The sequence below is a fragment of the Chelonoidis abingdonii genome, chromosome 1, assembly GCF_003597395.2.
Source record: "Chelonoidis abingdonii isolate Lonesome George chromosome 1, CheloAbing_2.0, whole genome shotgun sequence".
NCBI lineage: Eukaryota > Metazoa > Chordata > Testudines > Testudinidae > Chelonoidis > Chelonoidis abingdonii.
In genome coordinates this window covers 120,496,553-120,512,300 of record NC_133769.1, presented here as the reverse complement: position 1 = coordinate 120,512,300, position 15,748 = coordinate 120,496,553, and the positions used below count along the sequence as shown (strand labels likewise).

The following is a 15,748-nucleotide window of genomic DNA, read 5'->3' as shown; positions in this document are numbered from 1 at the left end:
CCTTTTTGCCTAAGACCCATGTCCTGCAAATATTTGTTCTCTGTTGCACAAAGTCTTAACCCTAAATTTACCAGAAATAAACCAAGCTCTATGACATTTTTCTTCTGCCAGGGCTGAATTTGTCTCAAAAGTTTGAGGCAAACTGGAGATGCTATTTGGGAGCTCTGCATAGAACAAGAGATGTTTTCACTTCCTGAAAATTTACCTTTTTGATTTGGTTTATCATAATTCCCAAACATCTTAGCTGAAACTGTGAAACAATCTTTAGGGTTTGCCTTAACTAGGGAAAGTTTTGAATTTACTTAAGACTTAGCTACAGCATAGTAGCTAAAGCCAATCTTTTTTTCTTAATTCGATATAGGAGCCTAGGCTAGAAATTGACCAGCTAATATGTTAAAGATATTGTCCTGGGTCTGCACTAGGAAAATAGCGGAGTTTAGATCACTTAACTAATATGCATTAGGTTACATGGGTCCAACCTAAACTCAAACTTTTTCTAGTTATTTTTTTCTCCTTTCTTCTCCCACAGAAGGTTGGGGGAAGAACTGGTAACTTTTCGGGAAAGAGGTAGGTATCTTGAGATAATAGTTAAGGAGTTATTAAAGGTCATTTATGCATACATAAGGAATTCTGCAAGGTTAATAAATATCTTGTCTAGTCTGCCTTTTGCTGGCATAACTGTCAATTAGGAATGTTATGCTCTCAAAAGCACCCTGTATAGATGCAGATATACTGGAGAAGTAAGCCCTTTGCAAATATAGCTTACTTCTAGAGCTGTCAAGCGATTAAAAACAATGAATCACGATTAATCGTGTGATTAAAAAAATTATTGCAATTGTGTTAATAATAGAGTACAATTTCTTTAAATATTTTGGATGTTTTCTACATTTTCAAATATATTGATATCAATTACAACAGAGAATACAAAGTGCATAGTACTCACTTTATAGTTTTATTACAAATATTTGCACTGTAAAGAACAAAAATAGTATTTTTCAATTCACCTCACACAAGTACTATAGTGCAATCTCTTTATCATGACAGTTGAATTTACAAAGGTAGAATTATCTACAGAAAGTAACTGCACTGAAAATAAAACAATATAAAACTTTGTCCTACAAGTCCGCTCAGTCCTACTTCAGCCAATCGCTCAGAAAAACCAACTTGGATACAATTTGCAGGAGATAATGCTGGCTGCTTCTTGTTTGTCACCTAAAAGTGAGAGCAGGCATTTGTATGGCTATTGTAGCTAATACTGCAAGCTATTTATGTCCCAGATGCACTAAAAATTCATGTCCCTTCATCTTCCATAGGACATGCATCCATGCTGATGATGGGTTCTGCTCAATAACTATCCAAAGCAGAGTGGACGGATGCATGTTTATTTTCATCATCCAAGTCAGATGCCACCAGCAGAAGGTTGATTTTCCTTTTTGCTGGTTTGGGTTCTGTAGTTTCCGCATCTGAGTGTCCCTCTAAGATTTTGAAAGGCATTTCTGGTTCTTAAACCTTGGTTTAAGTGCTGTAGCTATTTTTAGAAATCTCACATTGGTACCCTCTTTGCATTTTGTCAAATCTGCAGTTGAAAGTATTCTTGAAACAAACATGCTGGGTCATCAACTAAGACTGCTAACATCCTGGAATATATGGCAGAATGTGGGTAAAACAGAGCTGAAGATATACAGTCCTCCCAAGGAGTTCAGTCACAAATGTAACTAGTGCATTATTTTTTAACCACCATCATCAGCATGAAAGCATATCCTGTGGAATGGCGGACAAAGCATGAAGGGGCATCTGAATGTTTAGTATATCTGGAACAAATACCTTTCCACACCAGCTACAAAAGTGCTATGTAAACACTTGTTCTCACTTTCAGGTGACATTGTAAATAAGCAGCTGGCAGCAGCATCTCCTGTAAATGTAAACAAACTTGTGCGCCTTATCAATTGGAAGAATAAGAAGTTGGACTGAGTGGACATGTAGGATCTACAGTTTCACATTTTGTTTTTGAGAACAGTTATGTAACCCCCCCAAAAAGTCTACAATTGTACATTGCACTTTCCTGATAGAGACTGTAGTACAGTACTTGTATGTGAATTGAAAAATACTATTTATCTTTTTACAGTCCACTATTTGTAAGAAAAATATAGTGAACACGGTACAGATTGTGTTGTAATAGAAATCTCTTTGAAAATGTAGGACATGCAAAAATATTTAATTGGTGTTCTATTGTATAGAGTGCTTAATTGCACTGTTAATCATGATTTGAGTTAATTGCAATTGACAGCCTTACTTGTTTCATTTGCTGAAGTCAAATGATACTGGCAACAAACTTGCTGGAATAAGCTACATCTCTCTTTTTAGTGTAGCTTTTATAGAATGTAGGTATTTCAGAACCACTAGATCAATTTTCCCTCTGTAGAAAGAGTGGGTTAGAAAAATGCCTCTGGAACAGCTTCTGTCCCATTGACTTTGAGTGCAGCTGCATTGTGCAAACTTTAGCACTTCTGCACATTAGGATGTTCGGAGCTCTAATAGTTGCAGCTGGGCTCCCTTGTGCTAGTTACTGCATATAAACATTTCTCTGTAATCATGCAGTATTTTGTATCTATCCCCATTCTACAAGTGGCCCTTTTACAGAGACACAAAGCATAGAAATGACTTTACAGGAGTAGCAGGGCTGGGAAGAACCTAGGACATAGCATATACCACCTATCATAACACACAAGCTTGGCCTGGGTTTTAGATTAAAGCACGTAGTTCAGAGCAGCCCAGTTTTATTTTAAGAGTTTTTAAACACTGCTCTGCAAGACCCATGTGACAGCAGTGTCACTCATTGACAATGAGACTTGTAAATGAAAGTTGTCCCAGGGAGGTCCTGCAATGTTGAGTGGAGCAATGCATAAATACCTTTAAGCATAAGGTCACTCAATGTTTTTGCTTTCCAAGTACATAGTGTCCTAAACCAAACCCATATCCTCTATAGTATGGGCACTGTACCATCTCCTTTTGAAATTCAAAAGCTCTTACTGTAATGTGTGATTTGCTTTGTATTTCCCATCCAAGTGATGGATGCCTTTCTTATTTGAGAGGTAGGTCTGAGGGAAAAGCTGAATTACTCACCCTTTGATGACAAAAAGGGTTGAGGATGAATGTGAAATCGTCCTTTACCCACAAAAGCTTATGCCCAAATAAATGTTACCTTTAAGGTACGACCAGACAGTCTGTACCCACAGAAAACCAAACACTGCTACCCTTGATACTTGTCACCCTATGAAGTGGATTTCAAGGGCCTGCTTTCCTAAGGGTAAAGATTGCATCTACAACCTTCTACATTTCCAGCTGTGAAGTGTGGAAATCTGCAGCTTGATACAGACTCAGTGATTTTATAGGTGGTTGAAATTACATGCACCTGAATAACCAATTTTTATAGGCTGTGACATTTATGCCCTAGAGCCCCTCCAGGGACAGCCCTATTTTGAGCTAGGCAAAGGAACCCCAGGCCTGTTCTCTCCTAGGGCAGAGGCCAGGATTGAGCAACCCAGGTAGTGTCTAGCCAACCTAGGCTAGTCACTGGTAGGAATTTTAACTAACTGTACTGTTAGCAACTTCTGAAACGCAACCTGATATCCCAAGTGCAATTCTGCCACAGCCATGAGAGCAACAAAAGTAACCTCTCTGTTCTCAGTTTCACCAGAAAACTAAAGCATGTTTACACATGAGAGTCATGATCTAGAACTACTTAGAAATTAAGGCTCTACATTTGGTTCTATGGTATATGGGGTAAGCTTCCCAGGCTTTAAGTGTCCACACACTAATGCCAGTAGCAGCAACTACTGGCATACAAGGCTACCTATAGCATGACTAATGGCAGGCAGATGTCTATTAGACACCTGGAAGTCACCTCTTAGAAAGAGCAGATTGGACCTTCGTTCAAATGAAGTGACATTTTATTTTGAAGACGGACAGTGATAACACAAACAAGTAGTATCTGAGCTGAGAAGTGATCTACATTATAGCAGTCACACAACACCTCCAGAAATTGGGAAAGAGATTTAGGCACAGTGCATAAGAGTACTAGCCACTGGTGTCTTTCCTGAAGTATGCTAGTACACGTGAAGTCAGAAGGAAGACTGAATGAGTTTGCCTTCTTCTTTAGAAGTTGAAGTGTCAGGTTTCTAGGTCACAGGGCCTCCTTAGACTTGGAGGCTTCCTCAGCCTCATTTTCTTGGTTTTGTGGTTCAATGGCATCTGCCGACACCTTACCAGATGGGATGAATGGTCCCACCACCCAAGACAGAGGAGTATTCTCCATCATGTATGTCATCAGCTCATCTACATATTCCTGGGCCTTGGTCACCATCTCCTGGCTCTGGGTTACGAGGCTGCTGGAGAGATCCTGGAAGGAGTGGGCAGTGGAGAAGGATGCATGAAGCTCTTCCATGTTGCGATACATCTGCTTCACCTTATCCTGAAAGCTGGTGGGGAGACCTTGAATGCTGGATACTAGCATCCAGCAGGCATCCTGCAGCTGCTGGATAATGCTGCGGGATATGGCCAAAGTCTCAGACTCCATCTGTTGGAGAAACAGGAGTTTAATTCTATGTTCAAAACACAATAAGGATCAAACTTGCTGCCTTACAAGATCACTGAGGCAGTGGCAGTAGCAAGTACGCTGCCATCACGGTAGTCTGATGGAAGGACCATGGCACCAACAAGGTCTGCAATGGGTGTGCCATGCTCTTTCAGGATACGTAAAGGAGGCCAAGTTGTGCCTTCCCTAAGAGAAGCCACTTGTGACAATGGAGGCTAATAGAGGCAATAAGCCATGTAAGGTAGGTCAGAAGAGAGCTAAGCCAAATTAACAGGGTTTGCAACCACTGAAACCCATGATCTACAGTCAGTTTTCAGGCTGTGCAGAGGTTTAGAGAGTAGGAAGCATGCATCAAAATGAGATTATGCTCCTTGGGCACAGACCGTGCTGGTGTGACATCACTTTAGGGAACAACTCAAAAAAGGGAACAACTAAGGTGACCCGAGTTTGAGCTACTTATCCAAAGATGCCACCCTGCAAGGCCCAGAATAATTGCTAATGTCTCACAACGGAGCTGACCCTGCCCCGCCCCCTCCATGCACACACCCAAATGTACATACCTCTGGTTTTGCCAAATCCTTGAGGTCACTGCTTTTTGGCTGCTCTCTATTCCAGCTCAGCCATATGTGATGGAACTTCTCCTGGACTTCTTGAAGAGACACACCTTGCTTAAGGTATTCAATCTAGAAGTGGATTAAGCATATCCAGAGATGAGACCTTTGCACATCAGTTATTCTAGTTCTACTCTTTGACATGCCTTCACCCCACAGTGTGGTATGCTCAATGCAGCAAGAGTAGAAGGGTCTAGTTACACAGCACAACTATGAATGAGGCCTAAGCCTCATGTACCACATTCTATACATGTGTGGTACTAGTGTTCCCCTACCCTGAAGGGCATCAGTTTGAAGAGATAGTTGAGTTCCTACCAGTCCCATGGTTTCATGAAGCTGGCAAAGAGCCTCTCTGATGCTTTGACTGGTATGTCTCATCTTGTTCAGGGAGTAGCGGTAGGCACGTTGGCGAAGTTTGGTTGACAGGGAACCTAAACGCACGAAGTAACTCCGATGCTCTTGTGGTTGTGATGAAGACACTTCAGCCCCTTCCACAGCTTCAGCAAGTTCAGCTAGAGGGAAGAGAGTTCAGGTTGTTCACCCTCTCAGGTGAGGAGATTGTGAAAGAAGTACAAGCCATACTGGTCTGCTAAACCTTAAGCTCCCTTGTAACAAGCATTTGTCTTAGCACCCATCAAGTGCCACACAGGTAGCTTCAACCTTAACACAAACCCACATCCACAGCATCAAAATATGCTAAATCTTAGTCATGACTAATGAATAGTCATGCCTATAATTCCTTTAGTACCACCCTGTCCCCACTTGGTGGGCATGAAAAAGGATTTGAGCAACAACTGAAAGCTGAGACTGAGGGTTAAGATTGGAAAGGCTGTAGAATGAACCTGCATTTGGTGACAGATAAGACTGAGAAGCCTAGAGAGACGTTTGGCCCAAAGGGAGGATTACCCTAAACTTTAAGATAATAGACCTCTCACTCATGTGGTCTGACCTAGTTCATCCTCTGTCATGGGCAGATAGTGATCCAAGAGCTCTTCAGATTTCTCCAGCACTGCTTCCATTCCACTTATGGCCAGTTGGCCCATTCTTGATTCCACAACTGTGCTCATGCTGTCAGTTACCACTGATTTGGTGGTCTTCATACTGTCCTGCACAGCCTCTTTGGTCATATCTACCACTCTGATCATGGTCTCCTTGACATCTGTCAGTCTGGGAGAGGCCAGCTCCTGTGTCTCAGATGTAGGCTAGAGAAGAGTGATCAAGCAAGTTATTGTGGTGGAATCACTCTGAATTACTGTACATTTACCCAGAGATTGAGGTTGGGGGAGGGGATTACCACCTGCTCTGCCCTGCCCCAGAGGTCAAATCTTCAGGGGAAGAACTGCATCTTGCTGTTAAGCATCAGACCAGAGTTATATTTAGACACTAGCTCCTGCCTCTTGACCACTTTTAGTATGGAGTGTTCCTCTGCTGGAGGAAGCATCCCATTATTGGCATCCCTTTCACTAGACAAAACATCATGCCTTTCTGAGAGGGTGGTGAAAGTTACCTCATCAGCAGTCTGTTGAAGGACTGGCAGATTCTCCTCCACTTTGTCAGGTACTTCAGAAACACCCTCCTCTGCTGTTGTCGCTATAGAAAAACCAGGAGTTCAGTTTAAGTGGTCAATTTTGCTATTGTAATATTTACAGAACCTGGCTCACATCTGAAATGAGCGCTTCAGTTCTCCAATATGTTAAGGCAGCAAATGTTCTGGGTTGTAGGTGCTGCACATTTCCCCCCTTCCTTCCCCATGTAAGGTGGTTCCCTCCCTCTCCCCCAAGTTATGAACTCTTCTGTAAAGATTTTCCATGATAAATATAGTGTCCCCTTCAATACTTCATAGTTCCATGTTTCCTCCCATGCATCCTAATGGGGCAATTGAGGTAACATAGGTATGACTAGCATCTGAACACTCTCCTCCCATCTATACTTAGTGCAGAATTGTCTCCTACCCAAGCATTTTAGGCATCACTTTCCAAGCTCCCTCTCCAAGTGAAAGGCTTTTTATGATTTCACTCCATAGTCTTATAGCTCTGAGGCTTTTTGATCAAACATCCCTCTGGAAGGCACCAAGAAGTTTTTGCAAAGCCTTGGCTGCAATAAGTCCAGCTAACTGTTCTCATGAAGGAATCAAGTCAGGGAGCAGCCATTGACATTAGCTATTGCCTGATAAGCAGCTAGTTAAGAAAAGTTTAGCAGTTGTAATCTGTCTACAGTGTTGTTGTAGCCATGTTGGTCCAGAGATATTAGACAAGGTGAGTGAGGTAATGTTTTGTTGGACCAACTTCTGTTGGTGACAGCCTAGATTCTGAGCCTCTCTGGATGCAGAATGAGGAGATCTCATTCTGCAATTAGGTACCTTTCAAAGGGTGTTGCTCCTTAAGGGAAAGAGCTTAGCACTAATCTTACCTCCTAGCTACAGTGAAGGTGAGGGCAGGTTCAGCAATAGTGATTAGTGTAAGCAAAGCCCTTTGTTAGCCTCTAGCAGATGTTAACCGATACGCATGGGCTACTATATTATTCCTCTATAGTCACAGCACCCCCACTGCCAGCTTCTCCTCCAGTACTGAAGGAGTACTGATCTTCATGCACCTCAGTTTTAGAGATGGAAGCTTTCCAACAGGGTGTGAAGAGCCTACTGTTGAGAAATTGTACCACAAACAGAAAGGTCTGCATATATGCTTCACTCACCCTCAGGTTCAAGTTTAGTTACAACTGGCTGTGTGCTGCTAACTGCAGCATTGGTAATGGAGGTCACTCCCTTCTCTGCCATGTCACAGATGGACCTCACATAGGGATGGCTCTCCTTGGTGGAAGCATAGGCAGTGGCAGCCAGATCATAGGCAGAGTTGACTAAAGGTAGACTGGCCACCCTCCTCAAGACATTCTAGTGAGGCAAGGGACAGAACAGTGAGTCAGGGAGGCAATGTTCTATGCAGGGGCTGAACCTTTACTTTTCCAAGTGGTTATACCCTTCATGTGTTAGCCCCAATCAAAGGATTCTTTAATGGTCAAAAATCTGAAGAGCCCCAACAGCTGCTTTTGAAGTTGCACTGAAACTGGATCACTAGGTTAACTAAGGCAAGAAGACTTTTTAAATATCATTATAAACCAGGCTATTTTGCAGCATCTGGAAGAGCACTGCACAAATCTCTCAACACCAAGATGTGCATCTCTGAAGCCTGCTACCAGATAACAGCCAGCCATCTTTCATATACACATGTTGAACCACCAATGCTTAAGAGGGAGCACCTACCTGTTGCTCTTCCTCCCCATGCTCAGGGGATGCCATAGTTGTGTCTTTTCCATTAGAAGCCATGGTATAATCAGATATACCTGGAAAGGGAAAGCAGCAAGGCCTGAAGTTACAGGTTAAGAAAAAGTTACAGCACCCTAAAGACAAGGCTGGTAGTGCTCTACTCCAAAGCAGGACTAGAAGGAATAGCAGAGCCCTCATCTGATTAACAAGGAATATTTAGAGGAATGGTGAGCTAGATACATTGTCACTGCTGTTTTAGAAGCAAGAAATATTTCAGTTCTCCTACAGTTAAGGAGAAACCAAGCAGGATTCTCTCTCAGGGCACAGAGTGGTTGAAAGTTGTTTGTTTGGAGAGTCTATTATAGGCAATAGGTGTCACTATGACTAAAGACCATTTTATAGCTCTAACAACAGGGACGGGAGGGGGAGGAAGAGAGAGGGAAGGGGAGCCTGTGTCATCAGCCAAGAGGCTTAAGGCCAGGGAGCATTAAGTTTCCCAGACCCAGCTTCCCAACCCCTGTCCTAGCCACATCTTCTTAATACAGACATTTACACATACAAACATTTCTTAGTCTCATAAGTGCAAAGCCCTGACCAAGGAACTGTATAAACAATTAAAAAAATAACAAAAACCTTACCAACAAATCCCACTTCTCCAAGGACTGATCCACTGTCCTTTCTCAGTACTTCAGACACTGCTTTACTCCACTCACCACCTGGTCAGATTTTATACACCTCTGGTGATGTAATTGTGAGGGAAGGGAGTGAAATACTCAGGACTGACAGTTCAGATAATCAGTGAAAAGAAGGCTTTGCTAACCAACAGGAGAATGCAAATCCTCCTTTGGGGACTGCAAAGATTGGGCGTGAGTTATTCCCCAAAGGTGATTCCAATTAACTGCACTGGGTCTTTGCTGTCATCCAGCTGAACTCACTTTGAGTCCACAGCCTGCCTAGAAAGATTTGCTAGTTAGGATGGGTAACATTTTCAAAAACACCTGTGTGACTTAAAAAGTCACTGACTTTCATTGCCCTTTCCAATGGGAAAAGGGAGAGAAAAGTGTTTTGTTTTGTTTTTAGAAAAAGGTAGATAAAAGGATAAAAAATTGAAATGGAACTTTTCATTTTATGAAAAATCTAAAAAAGCCAAAATATAAAAACCCCCAAACAAATAAAAAATCAGCTAAACATAGACCATCTCTGGTGGAAAGGTTGCAGATAGCAATGTGTCTGCTTCACCTGCATGTTGGCCATAGTTTCAAAGTAAAAACTGGCACAGTGGAAGAAGGAGTGGCATATTGGAGACAGATAGTTTTTTCCAGTGGTTAGGATACTAGCCTAGGATTTGAGCTGGGTTCAAATTTATGCTCTACCGCAGACTTCCTGTGTGACCTTGTGCAAGTCACTTAGCCTCTTGATGCCTCAGTTTCCCCTCTGTACAGTGGGGATAATATGGCTTCCATGCTCAGATGCTCTGACAATCAGGGCTATATAAACACCTTAGATAGATAGTGAAGCATTTTGTTGGGAAACACGAATTAGGTAGGATAACTGGAAGATTTTGCCCTTCTCCACCTTCATCCCCCTTTCAGAAAAAAAGGAACGTGTGCCACTTTCTGTTTCAGGGAAGAGTGAGAAAAAAGAGTGTTTATCCTTTTGTCACCCCTTCATTGTTTTCCCTCAGAGTTTGAATTGGAATTGGATTGAACTGGAAAAAAGGTGGTGGTACTGTCCCAAGTCCTGCCCACAATCCAAGCTCTGCCTATATGAGATGCTACTTATAGCAGATTGTGCAGGTGTAAAAAACAAGAGCACACATGCTCTGCTGGGTTCCTCTTTGGGTTCTCTGTAAGGTTCAGCTACACCACTGGAAATGACCAGATTAAGATGGAGGCACAATAGCCACATTCCTGGATCCTAGTCATGTGATTATGTCAATCTCAGCTGTCATTTAAAAATAAATGTTTCTACCCCATATGGCTGCAAAGAAAAGCTTGAGATTATCCACTGAATAGAACTGAGACAGTGATATCTGCCTGTGTCTGCCCCTAGCAGAGGGAGAAGCAGCATGCATACCAGTAACTCTTTACCCCCACTTGGCCCTTGCTGTTCTTGCTGTGCGCCCACCCACCTTCCCAGGATTTCAGCAGATAAATACCTTGCTAGGCTCTGTGGGACTGGTGGCATCTGGTCTTTTAGCCCCAAGGGTCAGATATTGGCCATGGGAGTGTGAATAGTTCCCTAATGACATACACTCTCACCATGAAATTGAGATGACGCCCTGGGTAGATTATGCAGATCTGCAATCCTCCCTCTCTTTTCTTGCTTACTTTGATCAGCAGTGAAATAATTGAAAATCTAGACATGTATATCACCATCACTTGGCATCGGAGTTACCCCACTTTGATGAAAGGGGCAGTTCACACCTCTCTGAGCTCCTGTGTCAGGCTCTCTGCAGAGGCAGGCAGATGCCTGTGCATCCATTTTTGTTCTTTTCATGTTTTCAAGGTTTTTTCCATAATCTGTTGTCACATTATATTGATAGAGCTTAGCTCCATTAGCACTTGAAGACCAGTCACTTCAGATAATGCAAGAGACACAGAAATGTAAGTCTCAGTGGGACCTCTGATGCACCCTGACTGTTTTGGGGTTTTGCTGCTTTATCATATAACTTGCAAGGCACAAAGTTTTCCAAGTAACTGAATTTGGAAGTATTTTACTGCTCATTCTAAACATATGACGCTGCATTTCTCACATGTTCTTTCTGGCTGCATTTTGTAATGCTTAAGGAAAAGACCTCTCCTCTCCATTGACAGTTTCTATGCCTTCAATACAGATAAATATCAAGGAAATTGTAAACATTTGTAAAATGAGCATGATTGCATGAAAATACAATTTCCCATTGGATTCCTTCTTCCTCACTCTACAGTACAGCCTTGTGGCACAAACCACTTCATGACATTACTTGTGATATTTTTGAAGAGGTGTGAGGTTCTGGTGCAGTTAGTTGGGGCAGCAAAAGAGTCATGGATAAACCAGAAGCAACTGAGATTCTTTAGTTTAATTTTGATACCCTAACCAGTGCTGAATTCATCTTAATTCCTACCCTTGTAGTCTTTTTATGTTAGTGCTATTGTAACCCACACATCTTGTGGGTGTGGTGTTCTGTCTCAGCGAGTGACACTGAGACCACTTCCAGAGAGAGCAATTAAGGAGTCTGCTCTACAGCCTTAGCTAATAGGCAGTTGGCTTTTAGCTCATGCAGTAGAGGCTTATGCACTAAGCTCCACAGATCCCCAGTTCAATCCTGCTGACTGGGGTTTGTGAGTGTTACACTATCTCCTTCCCTTCTAAATGTTTTTCCCACATGGGCAACTAGATTGAGATGCTGCCACCTTTTCCACTGAACATTGTCATGCAACATTAAAATATTTGCGTGTGGACCAGGACTGAGCAAATAATGAATTTTTCATTTCAGGGGCTGAACAAAAAATAAAATTAAAAACAATCAGTTCAAATCAAAACTCATTTTATTTTTCAGTTTTTCCTCATCAAAATGGAATAAATGAGCAAATGTGTTTCAAGCCAAACAAAACAATTCACTTGACCCTAAATCATTTTTTTTTTCAGTTTTTCATTTCATGTAGGTTTTGGGTGCTTTTTACCCCCTCCCTTTTTTTAAATCTAGCTACATTTTGAAAAGAAACACCATTTCAAACTTAAAGAAAAAATAAAGGGTTTCATTTCCAGATGTTCAAAATGAAACTATTGGAAATGAAAAGTCAAAACATTTCATTTTGAAATGACCAAAACAAACTTTTGACTTTTTCAATTTCTTTCCCCCATTTTTTACTTGAGTTTGCAAATACCTTCTGTGTTCTGAAAAATGCATTTTTTGGCAAATTTATGATTAAAAAATATTTTACCCAGCTCTAGTGAGGATTCTTCATCCTGTGTCAAATTGAGCCTCTGTTACCTGTGCTGAAGAATCCAGGTTCCTTAGCAAACTCATACACCTCTTTAGGTGGCCTGGCTACTGGGGTAGGGTGGGGGACAAAACACCCCACTGTGTTAGGCTGGGTTACACGACCATTCTGATGTGGCAGCATTTCACACCCACTGTGCACAGGGGCAAATGACTACACAAGGTGCAAAGCAGTATTATGCAATATCCCAGGGCATATAGTGAACATCTATATATTTATTCTTCTGTCTGGTCTGTCCAGTCTCTACGCACCTGCACTGTGGAAGGCAGTAGCAGCCCCACGGACCCTGATATCCCGTCAGCCACAGAACAGTGATTCCCTACTCAGCCAATACTACCAGGCTATGTAGGGCAAATCTCAATGTTGCCCTTACAGAGCTTTCTAGTCAGAAGAGAAGACAACTGGAATGCTAACAGAATTGAAACTACAACAGGATTCAAAAAAGAACAAGATAAATTCATGGAGGATAGGTCCATCATTGCCTATTAGCCAGGATGGGCAGGGATGGTGTCCCTAGCCTCTGTTTGCCGGAAGCTGTGAATGGGCAACGGGGAATGGATCACTTGGTGATTATCTGTTCTGTTCGTTCCCTTTGGAGCTCCTAGCATTGGTCACTGTTGGTAGACAGGATACTGGGCTAGATGGACCTTTGGTCTGACCCGGTATGGCCGTTCCTATGTTCTTATGTAAAGGACTATGCAATGGCACATTCTGTTTGCTATCGCTAAAATTCCTAATCTTCTCTTAACATCCCTGTTTTAAACTGATTCTGTTTGCCACACATGTAACCAAAAAATCTTGCTAAGGGTTAGAATTTTTATAGTTTCCTTTCCCCTCCCACAGCCTGTATTTAAATCATTCCAAAGGGACTTTCAAAGAACCCAATTCATTTACTTACTTCCAGGCTATTCTGAGACTCAGCTCTAATCTCAGAGCGGAGTTCACAAAGATAAAAGCTTCTGTTTGACAAACTTGACAGTTCTACAAATAAATTAGCTCCACCAAGAAGTCCTGTCCTGTAACAGTTTCCAAACTTCTGCAGCGTCACTTGTTATGTGCGCCTTCTTATCCATATTCTGTAGTTTCTGTGGAGCCTGCTTATGTTCTACCTCTTAAAGCATTGAAGGGTCCCACAAACCAACAGAGAGGTGTACTGTACACCACATACTCCAGCAGCTTATTCATATGTTCCTCCTCCTTGGTCACTTTCTCCCATATTTGGGAGAGGATTTGTCTAGAGAGATCTTGGAAGGAATCAAGAGTGGAGACTGAAACATGGAGTACTTCTGTGGTATGGGAAAGTTTTTGCATCTTGTCCTGAAAGTTGATGGGAAAGTGTTCAATAATAACCAGTAGGATCTGGTAGATGGTCTTCAGGGGTTGGGTGATTATATGAATCAAGGCAATGATGCAATATTTCAGCAACTGCAAGAAGCAAATGAATAGTGTGAAGGTACAATTTTAAGAAATCTCTCTTGAAATGGGAGACGTCTATAACTACACTATTGTTTGATCCTAAAACTGTTCCCCAATACAGAACCATTGTTCCCGCCCCCTTTGATGTTTTCCATGCCAATCCAGCCCTCTTTGGTATGGTTCCCCCTGATCATTGAGGAGCTTCTGTTGAAGCTATATACCAGTGATACTCAGCGTTCAGTGGTCCAGGAGCCATATTAGAGATCAACATTACCCAGTAGTGTGAATTCATCGTTTCATTTACTATAGTACTATATTACATTTAGTTTTATATATATATATTACTCACACAGTAAATCAGTTAATAACTTAGTTCAAGTTGATAACTTAATTGGTTTATAACATAGGAAAAGCATCCTGATTGGTAAATAACTTAGACTGGTTAATAATTAAATCACAGTGTTTTAATATCCCGTGCTGCAAAGAGCCACGAGAGACACATTAAAAAAACATTTGCAGCTTGCGAGCCTCAGTCTGAGTGTCACTGCTATAGACAGTCTGGAATGGGCCTAGATAAATAAGAAGTCTTGTAATCTTTGACTCTCGTAAAGACTGGATTGCTAAAGAAAAAAAAGCTACTGGGACAAAGAACAGCAATGAAGCAGCCAAAGCTGAAAAAGATAAGTAAAAACTGTCTAACTGAAGAAGCTAACTAACACTAATCCTGATGAAGGCCATGGACCAGGTGAGGGTCCCGTTCCATCTGCCACCATGGCTGGAGGGAACTGTGACAGTTGGTGCTCCACACCACTTTTATTGCTCTGCCTTGCAAACATTTGGAATCACAAGAGAAGGGTGTAAGGTAGTGTTCCAATGGCATTAAAAAGTTCCATTGATTCTGGCTGTGCCACAGGTACATTCAGTGCTTAATTTGTGTCAGGGCTTGCCAGGGCTGAGCCCCGGCACCTTTAGCCTTGGCCATTCATAACCCCGGCACTTCTGGGCTTGCTGTATCAGTTATGAAAGTAAAAAATCCTTGATCACCAGCACTTAATTGCTTGAACCCCAGCACCACTTTCATTACAAATTAAGCACTGAGTACATCTCAAGAGTGGGAATATACAGAGGCCACTCAAAGAAGAAGATTAGTTATATTGTGGTCCTGCCCAGAACATCTCTGGGATAAAGATGAAGAGGAAAGAAGAACTTTGTTCCTACCAGGGAACTAGTTTGAAGAGCCTCCCAGATGCTTTGGCCGACATCCCTCACCTTGCTCTGGGAATGCTGGTAAGCACATTGCTGGAATTTGTTCATCATGGATCCCAAACACTCCCAGTAACTGTCATAATCTTGCTGCTGCTGAGCCATTCTATGCCTTTCTGCAAAAACTGTAGGTTTAACTGAAAAAAACAAGAGAATAAGTTTATTCTGCCAAATGAAAGGTGATAATGTCAGTGTCATAGTATTCTTTCCCAAATCTGAACCTTAGAGTCCAAAAATGAGGTACTAGCATGAATTCCTCTAAGCTTAATTACCAGCTTAGATCTGATACGCTGCCACCAATCAGGACTCTGAGTGCCTGATAAACTCTGGTCTCCCCCTAACCTTCCCTGGGGACCCCCAAGATCCAGACTCCCTGGATACTAATACAAGGAAAGTAAATTCTTTCCCTCACTAGTGCCTCTCCTAGGTTTTCCCTCCCTGGGTTACCCTGGAAGATCACTGCGATTCAACTCCTTGAATCTTAAAACAGAGGCTTTTCACCTTCACCCCTCACCCAGAGGCAATACAGATTCAAGCTCCGTGAATCTAAACAAAGGGATTCCCCCTTTTCCCCCTCCCTTCTTTCTCCCTGTCTCCCACAACTTCCCTGGTAAGTACA

General features: G+C 42.1%; 1 protein-coding gene across 8 annotated transcripts; it reads right to left on the bottom strand.

The window, feature by feature from the left end:
• Positions 1 to 3,900: 3,900 nt before the first annotated feature.
• On the bottom strand, positions 3,901 to 15,315 carry LOC116835614 (perilipin-3-like). 8 transcript variants are annotated; one of them, XM_032798581.2, is made up of 9 exons: positions 15,085 to 15,315; positions 13,349 to 13,875; positions 8,462 to 8,541; positions 7,897 to 8,092; positions 6,713 to 6,795; positions 6,155 to 6,407; positions 5,521 to 5,717; positions 5,155 to 5,277; positions 3,901 to 4,576 (listed from the first exon to the last, which is right to left on the bottom strand). In XM_032798581.2, the coding sequence occupies exons 3-9, from the start codon at positions 8,522 to 8,524 to the stop codon at positions 4,184 to 4,186; spliced, it is 1,308 nt and encodes a 435-aa protein (XP_032654472.1). In that variant the 5' UTR covers positions 8,525 to 8,541; positions 13,349 to 13,875; positions 15,085 to 15,315; the 3' UTR covers positions 3,901 to 4,183. The 8 variants fall into 8 exon arrangements, with proteins under 8 accessions (XP_032654472.1, XP_074925776.1, XP_032654475.1 ...); XM_075069675.1 differs by having other exon boundaries at positions 15,136 to 15,315; XM_032798584.2 differs by lacking the exon at positions 15,085 to 15,315 and adding an exon at positions 14,584 to 14,601.
• Positions 15,316 to 15,748: the final 433 nt, after the last annotated feature.

What these genes read in the sequence shown, in the direction of transcription:
- LOC116835614 (XM_075069670.1), bottom strand. Translation starts at nt 15,163, where the DNA reads ATGTGCTTACCAGCATTCCCAGAGCAAG. An exon ending in ATGGGGAGGAAGAGCAACAG is followed by an intron (nt 8,093 to 8,461) that starts GTAGGTGCTCCC and finishes TTGCCTCACTAG; the next exon opens with AATGTCTTGAGGAGGGTGGC. An exon ending in TTCAACAGACTGCTGATGAG is followed by an intron (nt 6,408 to 6,712) that starts GTAACTTTCACC and finishes ACTCTTCTCTAG; the next exon opens with CCTACATCTGAGACACAGGA.